The 14,478-nt window shown below is 35.0% G+C and overlaps 1 protein-coding gene across 8 annotated transcripts in view; it reads right to left on the bottom strand.

Annotated features, from left to right (window-relative positions):
- Window positions 1-3,147: 3,147 nt before the first annotated feature.
- Window positions 3,148-14,478, bottom strand: part of LOC105839910 (serine proteinase stubble) — a 117,998-nt gene continuing 106,667 nt past the window's right edge. For 4 of the 8 annotated variants that reach the window (XM_036283449.1, XM_036283450.1, XM_036283451.1 and 1 more), the window contains 8 exons: window positions 10,222-10,407; window positions 8,205-8,555; window positions 6,429-6,505; window positions 6,009-6,112; window positions 5,827-5,926; window positions 5,043-5,255; window positions 3,953-4,066; window positions 3,149-3,842 (listed from right to left, as the gene is read on the bottom strand). In XM_036283449.1, coding sequence (XP_036139342.1) covers window positions 3,687-3,842; window positions 3,953-4,066; window positions 5,043-5,255; window positions 5,827-5,926; window positions 6,009-6,112; window positions 6,429-6,505; window positions 8,205-8,555; window positions 10,222-10,407 — 1,301 coding nt within the window. In that variant the 3' untranslated portion in view covers window positions 3,149-3,686. Of the gene's footprint in view, window positions 3,843-3,952; window positions 4,067-5,042; window positions 5,256-5,826; window positions 5,927-6,008; window positions 6,113-6,428; window positions 6,506-8,204; window positions 8,556-10,221; window positions 10,408-12,007; window positions 12,844-14,478 lie in introns of those variants that run through there. The other 4 variants (XM_028194274.2, XM_012686547.3, XM_036283453.1 and 1 more) reach the window with 4 other exon arrangements.

The following is a 14,478-nucleotide window of genomic DNA, read 5'->3' as shown; positions in this document are numbered from 1 at the left end:
AATGACTCAAACATACAATTTGACGTTATAAATTTAACGGTGTTATGTTTAAAAAATATAAAAATTTAGATCAACATTTTTTTAGAATATTAATTTTTTTAAATATAATTAAATCATTAAAAATAAATAAATAAATAAATATACATCTTAAAACAATAAAAAATTTATTGCAAAAAATATTACTCCAACCAGAGTGATATTTAATTTAAATTTATTTATTTATATATAAATATTATAAATATATAAATATTTACATATGGACGTGACATTTATTACACTTGTATTGCTCAACATAGCTTTTTCATCATTTTTATCGTTTCACATATTAAAGCTTACATAATGAGATTTCATAGAAGACGTTTTTCATCGCTCGTTTCTAGCTATCATTTCAAATGCGGAAATTAATCGTGCGATTTCAATAATCAGTTCGGACGATAAGTTTTTCACGACATCGTCGTGCTCGGGACAATTACGCGAGTTCCATTCCGGAGGGTGCAATTATGCCGTTTAACGAATATCATGGCGTCTTTCGACTCGACGGCCCATCCTCCCCACATCCGCGGCGTTTGACCTCCTCTCCGTTCTCTACCCACGCCTTACGTACTCCACCAGGGAAGTCCTATTTCGTAATTAGAATCTCCCAGCCCCCTAGGAGGCCTCGCGACCAACTTCGCCCCCTCACCGGCCATTACTTTTAATGGCGTTGTTAATGAAACTAGGTGTCGCCAAATTAACCTCCCATTCCAGCTGTGCTCAACCGTGAACGAAAGCGCTGTACGGAAAGACATAATTAAATTTCTCTAATTATGTCGTCGTATGATTATCGCCGATAATAGACTGCTGCTTTACGGATCAATTTTGATAGACTTTTGATGGAAATCTGCAGAATATAACGATGGGAAAGCTACTGAGATATAATAAAATAACATTTTTTTAAGGGTTTTTATTGTAATTATCTTCAATATCATATTGTATATAAGAATATAATCGGATAATAAATAAAATAATAGAAAGCGATTATATAGGAAGAATAATTTTACTGAAGTATTCTAAAAATTTAGCTAATACAAATCTAAAAATAAATTTGTTGGAACATTAAAATAATTACATAGGACGCTTAAGCATGATACTTATTGCTGCAAAAGGTTTTGACATTTTAGCAATCAATTTGAGCCTCTTACACAATTATTTTGAGAATCCAATAAAATTATTTTTAAATCTATATTTAGCTGTTTTACCAAAACCATTTTTAGATGTTTTATCAAAACCATTCTTTTTGTGTAATGTTATAAAAAATTAAACAAACAATAATTACATTGTAAATAAACTTGTATGAGCACATCTTAAATGCAAATTTATGTTAAAAGTTCTATCATTTGTTTGAAAATTCTTAAAAATTTAATTGATAAAAATAGGATTTTTATTATTAGAAAATTTTGCTCTTTAATTTTCTCTCAATTCGAGTTGTAATACTATGGATCCACGAAAACACGAGTTTCATAATTGGAAAAAACCTATCTGGTTTTGAAATGGTTTTCTTCAATTAGGTGTTTCCAGACTTTATCTCCCGAGATTGTGCTGGAATTCGAAGGAGAGATGTGTTTACACCGGTAAAGTTTTACTGCACTTTTTATCTTCTTGAGAGATACGCGGGATACAATATTAAAAAGTATTTGCGCGATACGGTAACACGATGAGAGCAGTTCGAGAAGGAACTTTGCTTGTGGCTATGCATTCGATCGCGGCCCGAAGGAGAATACGATCAGCCGGGGCGGCTAGAGAGGGTTTGAAAACCACTGGCCTGGGCTGATTATCGCGGTAACCACCCCCCGAGCGCCAATTAATCTTAACTTTTACGGGGCAAACACTTTTCATTAAGCCCGCCTCTCCCGCCGGCGTCGGCGTCGGCGTTCGCCGTCGTCCCTTCGCTGCCACCCCCCCCCCTCCTTCGCCTCTCGCAGCCTCAGCCGCCCCCACAAGTCCCCCCATTTTTCCTGGACCCCCTTCCCCGCTGTCTCGTTGCGCCGCTCATCCTCCTTCTGCTACGGCGAGGAACGGCAAGGAAAATGGCTCCCCAGACAAGCGTTTAATCTGGCTCTAATTAGCAACTTACCCTCCACCATTGCTCTCGCTTTCTCCCTCCTTCCGCCCCCTCCCATTTCTGCATCGGGGTAGGTGCACTTCTCGCGCATTCTCTGTGACCAATCCCGTTTCCCCTTCTGCTTCTGCCGAGGACAGGAGCGGATATGTACGGTCTAAGCTCCAAAGTGAAAGAGTAAAATATACCTTCTTTTTCCTCCGTCGGTTAACCTTATCTTGTAAAAATGGCATCTCTACTTGATCTTTTTTATTTTCTAATTAATAATTGTTTTAATAAAATTTCTGAAATATAATTAGATATTGGAAAAAGCGTATTCTAAAAGTTCAGATACGTGTAGTGATACTTTGATGAAAAGAAATTTATTAAAAATGTGACAAATAAATGTCGAATTATAAAATTATAAAGACTTTTTATAACTATTTCTTTATAATATTTAATTACTACAATATATTTTTTATAATATCAAAGAACAATGTTAAAGCTTTCAAGTTATCCTACGTAGAATTATCCTTATGAATGTATGGATAGGAGGAATTCGTTTTTACAAATGGTCGATAACAAGAGGTAATTTATCGACATTGAAGCGATCAAGAAGTTTACGCACATATACATGAAAACTAGAAGGAAACCTTATGTTACATCCGTTAAAAAAATCAATTTCTATAGATATTTTTGAAATAAAAATAGTAAAATAAATTTATAAATTTATAAATTAATGGTATATGTTATACAATAAAGACATATAATAGCAAATATAGTGTTATGTAATAAAGGAAAAGTCTGTTTAAACTTGTGTGGAAAAGTTGATAAGATATTATAAAATAAATACTTTTGTTTTATTGTAAAAAATTTATTGCAATAAAAATTTCCCATCTTTCCTACTATTTTTAAATATTTTCGCAAATTCATATAAAATTATGCGTGAACGATTAAATCAAATTTTTTATACAGACAGAATTTTAAAACAGTTTTTAAATATAAATTTTAAATTATTGTAAATCGGGATATTGTTTTAAATACATTTAAATATATTAATTCGTCAATTTTTAAAATTTCCTATGTAACATAAATTTATTTTATTTGAAAAATTTATATTATTAATAATTAATAATTAATAATATCTGTCGTATTAATATAAAGACAATGATTCTAAATTTGGAAATACATCCTTTCATTTTATAATAGATATGACAATAAATTATTTATAATATAATATGAATATAATAACAACGAAGCTTACAAGCAGCTTAAATGATCTTTATATTAAATATCTCCACTTACTTATTACTACTAATTAGCATCTCAAAACCACTTCTTAGATAGTACTTCTTGACTAATTAATTGAGATGCATTGACTGTAATCTTTGATTAACCTTTTATTCCCGGTTTCCATCATCATATGAACAACACTTTAAAAAGCATCATGCTTTTTGGCACTTTCGAAAGTGTGCCTATTCTTCATAATCGAGCACGTAAAAGTCCTAGAAAAACGGGATAAGACTTTGGTAACTTCTTATCCTCTTCCTCCTTCTTCCTTTTCTTGAATAAATCAACTCGTCCGTCGAAGGACTGAGATTCCTCCTCTTTAACTCATAACCTTATCGATCCAAGGCACAAATTTCTGTATATTGGTGTACACACCGGGTAGGTGTTCGCGGCCACAACCGATGCCCCAGGAAACCAAACCGATTAGAACGTGTCTGCCTTCCACCGACATTGTGAGCGGTCCACCGGAATCACCCTGTTATAAACTAACTTGTAAACGTAGTCTTCTAATTTTAATTGTGTTTAGCTAATTATATTATCAAATTAATCAAATATCTTTTGGAATATTTTATTTTGATTCATCACCTGACAAGAATCTCGTCCGCCTTGTTTGTATCCTGCGCAGAGAAATACATCGTGAATGGTTTCTCTTCTTCCAGCTGCTCTGAACCACTTCTGACATTTGTCATTCGGTATTACCTAGATAAAAATATGTAAAACACGATATATTAAACAAATATTAAATGCTGGCAAAGTTAATTTGGATAGCGCAATCACATTTAGATAGCGTGAATTTTTATTATAGATAACTTTGGACATTTTTTACAATTTTGTTTTTTAAGAAATTTTGTAAATATTTATGAAGATCAATGAAGCTTATACAGCTGTAGAGCTTGTAAAAAGTCGGTTTCGATTGTTTAAGGTCTGCTTCGATTTTTGTCATTAATATTAAAATTATTTACTTTTATTTTAACTTCTAATTTTTGACGGCTTTTTATAAGTTTCATAATTATTTAAGCTAAATCTTTATTAAATAATGTTCATAAAATTTCTTAAAAAATAAAATTGTAAAAATTTCTGAAGTTCTGTCTAATAAAAGTTAGCACTATCCAAATAACAAGATTACTTTTGAAAAATATTTAATACTTATCGCATAATTAAATAATATCATAATCGTATGTATTCTGTAACAATAATTGAATGATACATGAATTCACTTATGATAAATAAATTCTTATAATTTTTATTATAGTAATTAATTATATCACATAAATAAATAATATAAGATAATATAATAATTAAAATAAAATTTAAATAGAAAAAAAAAGTTTTTTTAACCAATGCTGACGCTGTGCACCAATTAATGCAATACATTTCACACTATTTCGTACAATTGCATTCGGATATCGGTATGAAATAATATGAAATACATTGCATTAATCCGCGCACAGTCAACGTCGTTGGGTTAGAAATAGGCGTTTTTTAATATTTAATTATCATTAAAGCTTTATTCTATATTATTTTATTAATGTAAAATATTGTAAAAAATATTTTATAAAATTGTACTGCTAGATAAATTTGTACAATAAATTGCACAATGATTTTATTACATGCGCCTCGCTCAAAAAGAGAACGTTTTATCAAAGATAAATACGTTAGCCGTGAGTATACTCACCTCGACGTCGACTTCTTGAAGAATGGATGGCGCCGAAGTTTGGCCATGCCTGGTTCGTCCCCAACCAGCGACGGTTGCGGTTCGGCCGGAGAGCTTCAAATTCCTCGCCGGCAGGCAAACCGGGACGATGTGCTGCTTGAAAGCTACCGTCCGGGACAACTTCACCAAAGCCACGTCATTTCGAAAGTCGGCAGGAGAGTATTGCGGATGTATCTGTTTTATTATTACAATTACTTTTAGCATAATTATTATTATGTTATCATACTTCATCCTTACAGAAGTTTAATATTGGTATTAAATTAGCCACGCACTTTAAAGAAATTTTCTACTTTGCCGCGCTGATTTTTTATAAGCTTTCATGTTTTTTGTTCTTTAAGGAAAATAGACAAATATTTTTCGATATTACTTTCGTCCTTTAATTATTGTTTCAAGATTAATTTTCTTTTTTTCAAAAATGTTTTTAAAAAATATAAAAGTTAAATGCAATAATAAATAAAGAAAACAAAAAAGTACAAAAAGTAATTTTTAAAAACTTTTACCCGTCTTCCTAAAAAAACCTAAAGAACCGTCTAAAAAAGCAGCACGATAAAGTAAAAAACCTCTTTAGAGCGCAGGGCAACTTAATACTGTCAGTATTAAATTTCTTGTAAAGTATAGAATAAAGTACAATAAAAGTTTGCATATTTTGTAATTTCTTCTTTTACTTAGCAATACGACGCGGAATTCTTGAGTATGTATCGTTAAATCAATAAAGACTCAAAGTATTAATATTCAAAGGGAGAACCTCTTTTCTCTCGATATTGAATTCTTCATGGAAAAGCCGTTCTGATTGGTCTCGAACGTCCCATTCCCCAAGTCGAACTTTCAAGTTGTTATTTGGTGTTCTGACATACAAAGAAATGCCACATATAAATATTCTTATTTATTATACTAAACTAAAGTCAACAGTAATTGTCATGTACTAACGTCGCGACGCAATGTGCCGCGGTAACCACCCATCGATTGTTCAGCAAGGCGCCGCCGCAAGACAGTTTTTTCGCCTGTAAGAATCCTGACTTGATAATAGCAGCCTGCAACAAAGAGAACGTTTAGAGACCTATTTACAGGCACGTTACATGAAATATGTATTCAAGCTCGCGTCACGGCTCGCGGCCTTTAGAGAAGATTTAATAGATTATTTCTCTCTCTCTCTCTCTCTCTCTCTCTCTCTCTCTCTCTCTCTCTCTCTCTCTCTCTCGCATTCCGCGCTAGGCGAACCGAGCACATTGATGGCTCGCTTCCAATGAATAATGCAGAGGAAAGGAAGAGTGTCGCTATGCGAGAACCGAGAGATGCATTTATGACGCTGTGCGAGAAGAGGGGAAAATCGCATGAAGAAGACCTCACCTGCCACGGATGGCTGCCGAAACTGGACGAGTGTCCACCTACGATCCTGTTGCTCCTCGTGTACAGCTCGCCACAGCCTGAAAGTACGACCTATGTTAGCTATTGCGAATTCCGACTGTTCCAACTACGCGGTCAAATGGAAAATGTTCAATATTCCATGTCGACGATAACACGCGATAGCAATGACGCGAAGATGACATTTGAAAATGAACGCTTGATCGAAGAGATGGTACATTGTACGTGTCGCAGAGGAGAAAATAAGAATATGCGATGGAGAGGATAAGCTCACACTGAAAATTTATTAACTGATACTTTCTACAATTATCGCAATTAAACCTAGGTGTTTGCTCAAGATTGTTTGCGCCTTGTCGAGAGACAGAAAGCAGAAAATAGACATGGCGCAGTGTAGAAAGTTCGCGCGCGACTTAAGGAAATCTATTTATTATTGCAAATTATAGAGATACATTGTCTAGAAGTAATCGTTGCAAAATTTTTTTAGCGATTTTGTACAAGATAAAAAGAAGATAGGTAGTTATACGAGATATCCGTTACATAATTATACACGTGTAATTAGTCAATTCATTGGTCAGTTATTAGCTAAATACTTTTATTTTTTATTATACTTTTAAATTTAACGTGCAATCCAATAATATGAAGACGTTTAAACATTTTATATTTTCTTTAAAAAATTTACATCTTGACTAAAAAATTTTGACATTTCGGAATATTCTATCTCATATACCTATTTTGAATTTCAATGCTTAAAAGAACCTGAGGATTACGAATACAATTTTATTTTCTTCTTTGTTCACCATATGCTTCATATATGGTGATACAGTCTTCTATTGTCTTTCTTGTATTTTTGCGTTTTTTGTTGAATCCCTCGTTTTTTGTCTCCAGCTACTTTTTATATTTTTCAGCGTTCTCTTATTTTTTTTTTGCTCCAAATTCAATTTTTCGATTGTTTTCTGGCAGCATTTTGTGCAGGAAAATGTGCAATGTGACGACGAAAGCGTTCGTTTCAGTGCGATTTCCAATTTGTGCAAAACATCGTGCATGTTTGGATACTGTCTCCGCCATTTGAGATTCACTATAGAATGATTCGATTATCTGACAATTAATTCTGATGTGTTTAGTATAAATATTTTTTATGTCGTCTCGATGTCATTCACTTTACAAAATTCGTCACAGTTCGTTTCGTATATTTCGTACTGATTTCCGTCGAAGTTATTCGTCGAGAAGTAATTTTATATATTCTTTAAAGTCAGCGCACATTTCTTTTCAGCACCAACGAATTAAATCTAGTGCGAAGTCTAATAATTATCTGTCGATCTGTTCATTAGATCACGCAGTAGCAGCACGCACACGAACTTGTCTCTTGTAATCTATGAGTGATTAAATTAAAATCAAGTGCCCTTTTCGATCGATCGTAATATATATAATCAACATCGAGCGTATCCAAACCACTGATCGGGTGCGCCTAAGAGATTCGCAAGATCACAGTCCGTTGCAAGTAGAATCGAAGCAATAAGTTTTAGAAAGCGGAAGCTCGATCAGACATGTTTAAAGCGATATAAATATGCGGAATATAATCTCGAGGTGAATTCAATTTCCCCGTGTTACAGAGGCACGGCGGGGATTTTCTTGCGTGCCTAATACCTCACGGGATCTGAATTCACCGGAAGTTTCCAGCGAGTCCTGGAACTCGTGCGCCCGGGACACATCGTGCGACACACCACTCGGTGCAATAATCTGCGTGCATTCTCATGCGATTACCACGGTATCTGGTGTAGTCCATGGTGTTGGACGAGTCCTCGATCGGCCCGGCGGAGGCGGCGGGCGGAAAGCCGCCGTCGTACTCGTCCTGCGGATACTCCGGAACTGCAGTGTGATACGGACGGGTGTACGTCGGCCGGTCGTGACTGACCGCGAGATCGTTCGGCCGATCGTGGCTCCAGATCGCGTAAGGCGGGTCGTAAAGGCTTCCCGGATTACCGACGCCGCCGACGTACGCGGGCCGATGGGCCTCGTGGTTGTGCGAGGGCCTGCTGGGCCTTATCGCGCTGGTGTAAACGTGCACCTCGTCGTCCACGTATGGCTGTTGGTGCCCGAGATTTAGGGAAAACGCTGGGCAACGTAACGGTGTCGCTATTAGCTATTCGGAATCACTCGCGTCGCGGCTGTGCGCTCGAATTTAATCACGATAATGTGGCAATTATTGTAATTACGCGTAATAGCTGATACCTTAATCACAGCTAGAAGATTAAAGACTCTATCACTTTGGAATAAATTTATTCGAGGAATTAATGTAGAAGATTGTCATAATACTAAAATGTTATAAATATTACAAATATTATTATAATATTAATTTAATCTTATGATTAACTACTTGGATACCGACGACGAGAATTCTCACCATTTTGGGCTCTGCTTGGGACACCGGAAAAATGCACTTTCTCGTCATGAAATATTTTATTTGTACTAGAATCCCTAAGTGATTTTATCATTGAAACAAAATGTGTGTATCGGGGATTCTAATATAACAAAATATTTCATGACGAGAAAATGCATATTTCCGGTCTCCCAAGTAAAGTCCAAATTGAAGAGAATTCTCGTCATCGGTATCCAAGGGGTTAATATAACAATCTGTAAATCCGATTGTATTTGGCGCGTATAGTTGATAAAATAAAAATGTATTTAAGATTTACATATAAAATAATATGTATATTAAGCATCATGCAAGGTTCAGTTTTGATAGTAGTTCGCGCTTCTTAATTTACTTATGAGATTTGTGCTTATTTCCTTATTATTTTATAAAACTAATACTTAAAAAGAAAATGTGTGATTTGTAATTTCTGTGTTGGTGACATTATTTCCTTGCCTGTTTCTAATCGCGCCATTGTATTGATGGTTCCGCGGTTACGGTGAGCGACTTGCGGCTTGGGAAAGCACGCTCGCGTAAAGTTCTACGCGACGCCGTCGCGCAAACTAGGTGTGAATAACTGTATTTGAAAGTGCTTGGCCGTACTACTGTCGCGGCGGCGGCGTCTCGGCACGCGCGCGCGCGAGTCACTGGACACTAGCTGTTGGTTGTGTAATTTCGGATGTCGCCGGATAGAAATCAGGTTACTTCCAGCCGGTGTCTCCTTTCAGTTTGCAAACCAAGAGTTCTCAACCTTCTCGCGATTTAATCTAAACCTCATCCTAAACCCTTTTGTAGTTTAGCAAAATAACGTTACGTTTCCTCTACACCGTTAATTACGGTGTCGTCTGTATTTACTCTTTTTTGCTAAGTACCGAATTTCTCTATTTCACAAGAAATGAAAGTGTACATCGGATTATTTTATTGTTACGGATGTAATTGTTTTACGAATTACGCTCAAGACAGTCGAGTCAATTTGACGATTTGATGATTTAAACGTGTTTATGGAAATTGTTCTCGGGCAAGTCGCGCTAAAAACGCGGCGCAACCTCGAAGTCTCGGTTCAGGAACTCGGTTTAGCGACATTCGAGGACACGGACCTTCTTTCAGGATGTCGTAAATTTACAGCGGCATGACGGCAGATAAAAAGGACCTCGCGAGTTAATTGAGACACGCCGTTAAATTAAAAACTCTTCCGTGAGAAGAAACATACGGCGTTTTTATTGTTTCACCCATCTTTCTAAATGATGCTTTAAGAAACTTGCAGATTATTCAGTCAAAGTTTATCTATTCTCTAACTAAAATTATTTCAGCACACATATGCTTTTTCGAAACATGTCTGGGATATGTTTTAATTGCGAGAGAACTTACTGGCATTCTGCAACAAACCCACGGTAGGTCGCGGCACTTTTTCAGGTATGTCATCGTCGTCTACGCAGCAGCTCCATATCAAACCTCCGGAACAGAGATCGACAGGACGACCGCCGCCTAAAACGCAGCTAATGCTGAGGCCGCACTCGAACTTCGCACCTTTGTACTTGCACGTTTGCGGTATCACTGCACAGTAGAAAACATTATGTATTTATATAATAAAACTGGTCTCTGTTAAATTTTTTGTTTAATTTTTAACATACGTAATTGCTAATTTAACACAATGTGATTGTGTTATTTAATTATCTTGGGTTAAATTAATATTCGACAATTCTTTATGTTAAGATAATACAATTTATAGGTGAATAAACACATATCATCAAAATAATGTAATTTTGAAGCATAAATTTTTAAAATAAATGAATAAAAAGATGTGTCAAGGTTTATATTATAAACATTAATATTGTTAAAGAAATATGCTTCCACAACTTGTTTCCAAATTGAACTAAAGTATCACATTTCTTATATTAATTTTTTACTTATCTATGTTATTTTCTAATAAATAATTTCTTTTATTTTTTAAAACATTATTTTGTGCTAATACAAAAATTTGGATACCCTTTGGGGGATGCAATATATAAAAGTTAATGCAAATTTTTTAACTGTATAAAACAGATTTTATATTTAAATATTGATATCTACATGTTTAAATTATACTAATCACTTTGTTTTTGGATAGTATATTTCTTAAAAGCTAAAAATATAACTTTAAAAATATAAATGTAAAGTAGAAAGTGTCTTCTACCAAATGGCCGTAGTTTTAACAATACTTTTTTATATTTTAAAATAATTAATGTTTTTATATATCTCAAAATAAACGTCTGAAAAATTGAATTCCAAAATTGGGACAGTACAATATTTACAAGTTTATATAAAGATTCCTAAAAGCTTTTTACTTCGATATAAAACTTTTTTTGTCGATTATACAAATTCCTTATGCTGTTCCGCAAGACACAACATGTAGCGCAACTGTATAAAGTTAGATTAAGTTAAATTCGTCTTTAGTAGATTTTATAGATAAAAATTGTGAATGTATAAACTATGGGTTTTCTATGATTATCTAATCTAAATCATATTTTTAATATTAGTACAGTGCAATGCTCATTTTCTGAAGTGTCGATTTGGGAGACCTACACCGGTATTGACTTCCTCTATTAATAAATAATTGTAATAAAAATTTTTACCAGAAAATAATCTCGTAAAAAAATTATTTATCTGGTAAACTTAAAAGTAAAAATCTGCAATAATGTTATGTAAATTTATCTATTGTCATGTAGTTTAATTAAAAATAAAATAACTAAATTTAGTATTTAGCGCATTCTTTCTGAAAATGTATGTCAGTCATGATTCATCAATTCGTTGAAATGAATTAAACTTTTAACAAAACTTTTAGTACAATTGCATTAATAATTTACTTGTGCAAGCTTCGCTTGATTAGCGATCATATTTTATTAATTGGAGAAAATCAATAATATTTAATTATTATCAATTCTCATTTTATAAACTTTTAATAATATCAAATATAAAATATTAAATCATGTGTCTCTCTCTTCCTATTTTTACTTATGTATTTTATAATTTAGTTCATTCACTTATACCTTATATACTTTTATATTTTTTGATAAAATGAATCCATTACATTTTATAAAGTTGATTAAAATCGGTATATCGTATTAGATCTCTGAAAAGTACTTTTAAACTCTCTGATATCATTTTTAATCCTTACTTCTACCCAACATATCCATAAGACCGCTTTGAAGATTTGAGCTATGTCCCCGATGATCACCGGTATAATTTCGCTTCTTCCTGAGCGTCTCCACTAGCAAGGCGCCTTGCTGCTGACTGGTCAACTTCCTATTTCTGCCCTGACGATGTCCGTTTACCATTTCATCAAGTTCAACTCCATTCAATCTTTTTCGTCTCACTTCATTCAGTAATTCCTGAATATTTATTTCTTCTTCATCTTCCTGCGGGTCTTCTTCGAATGCTTCCTGCCCGCTCCAATCCATCTCTTCTGTATTATCATTCAAGAAATGACCTTGGGTATCTGTGGAGAACACTGAACTCTTTGGACTATCCGCGTTCTTCAATATGGCGTCGGTGGACTCATCACCGCCGTATGGAAAATTAGAAAAGTACTGGTACTGTTCGACCTTGGATGGTCTCTCTATCACGTTCTTCAGGGTGCTCTCGATGGCTCGATGCTCGCGCGTCAGATCCTGCCTCCTAGCGGCTTTAGGCTCCCAGAGATCGTGATGCTCGTTCGAATCCTCGGCCACCGCAAATCTTCTCGAGTCTTGGACTTTATCCTCGCGCGGCTTCGACGATCTTGACCGATATACATCGGGTCGCTGCAGGCGAGTGTCTTTAACTTTGACCGGCACGATCGACCGGCTCGTAGCCGCCATCTTACAATCCTCCCTACATTTCCGCGAATAGGTGCCATGTTGATTGGACGCGTTCACCACGGTAATCAGAAGCACCCAGAGCACAATCTTCATGATCGATTTTGACTTCCGCTTGTCACTTCGAGAACACTTCGGATGCTTTACGCATCGTCACGATCTCACAGCACGCAAAAGGGTTGCACTTGCAATAAGAATCGCTCACGAATGGTCCATCTTCTTTTCTTCGTTCGATTGATGAAGAACAGTTGAGATCTCACTATTAAATAAAGTTTCACCGAAATTATTCGAAGAGAAACTTGACTTAGTTGGAAGTTGCGAGTCAAGTTTCTCTTATGAGATTCGACTAGCTGAAATTTCACTTGCAAAAACGTTTGCGGAATTAATTAGCACGCGATTAATTCTTTTTTAAATCGTCAACCTCCTGATTTTCTTTTTATTCAAATGGTAAACTTTCAATTTCGGAACTAAGATATCAGATTTCGAATGCACTTCACAAGATTGGTCGTTGATGAATCCCGGATCGAAAATCCTTAATCTTGAACTTGGCAAATGTGATTCATGGTTGAATTTCTCTCACAAATCTCTCACTTTGTCGAATGGTTTCGCGAGGGGCACGGTATTACGAGTGAGTTTAGGATCCCATGTAAGCACCGCCATTTTGATATCACTGGTTTCTCTTGCAATAGCTTCAATTTATGCAAACTTTTCAAACGGAAGGTGACAGCGGACGCAGCCTCTTCTTGGAGATCGCTGACGCGTATTGATGACCGAGAGTCAATGTCAAAGGTTAAAAACGCCTTTTGACACTTCACCGGAGTGACGGTGAGAAGCCGTGACAATACACGCCTTCTGCACGTGGACTGGCTTAAACCGATGTCCCACGAGTTACGATCTAAGAAGGCGTCCACTGCTTTCACCGGCATCAGCTTTCCCGCAACGGCGGCGGCGGCAGCGGCGGCGGTGTCGTCCTTTGGTCTCACATTGGTGCCCCACCTTCACCATCGCCAGAACACATCGCGATGTGTGTTGTGCCTTATTTTCCATTTCTTTCTTCGTTGAATTGTTATGTCTCTGCAAAATTGTTGTACTCTGAATGGGCTGGAAAGGCCTCGTCAAGATTCGGGCCAGTCGCCTCGCGAAGATGGAAAACCGGGATCACCGGGATAGATTTCGGTGATGAATCCTTAAATCCGTTGAAGTTATCTTGTTTTATCACTTAGATGCAATTATTATTTTAAGATTATTTTCTGTTGCAGTCAAATGCGAAGATTACATTTCGAAAATTATACATTTTTATTTGAGTTTTTTTCATCATTATTATTCCGTTGAATTCATTTTTTGTAATTTTGATAACTTTATCACAGTGACGACATTACATTGAAAGAAAAATAAACTAATACTTGCTGATTTAAATTTTAGTAAGGATTTTAATTAATTAAAAATTAAAAATTGTACGAGAATTCCATGCAAGAAAAAAGTATATATATTGAATTTTATCATAAATAAAAATAAAGAAGCAAATATGATTTCAAGAAATCAAAAATTTGCTATATAAAATAATTATTCATACATCAAATAGATTCAATAGAATTTTGCGATACGATTTTGTATATAGGTCATATTGATAGTATTTTACTTTAAAAAATAAAATTTGGATAAATGCGAAATATTGATGAAACATTTTGTTAAATTTAATTAAAAAGAAATAAAATACGGTTAATATTTAAACCAACATCTTCTCGTGCAAACTTTTAGTTTTGATTAAATTAAGTGAAAAAAATTTAGATTG

Source organism: Monomorium pharaonis, chromosome 2, assembly GCF_013373865.1.
Source record: "Monomorium pharaonis isolate MP-MQ-018 chromosome 2, ASM1337386v2, whole genome shotgun sequence".
Lineage (NCBI taxonomy): Eukaryota > Metazoa > Arthropoda > Insecta > Hymenoptera > Formicidae > Monomorium > Monomorium pharaonis.
The sequence above is the reverse complement of the archived record's forward strand: the minus strand, read 5'-3'. Positions and strand labels throughout refer to the sequence as shown.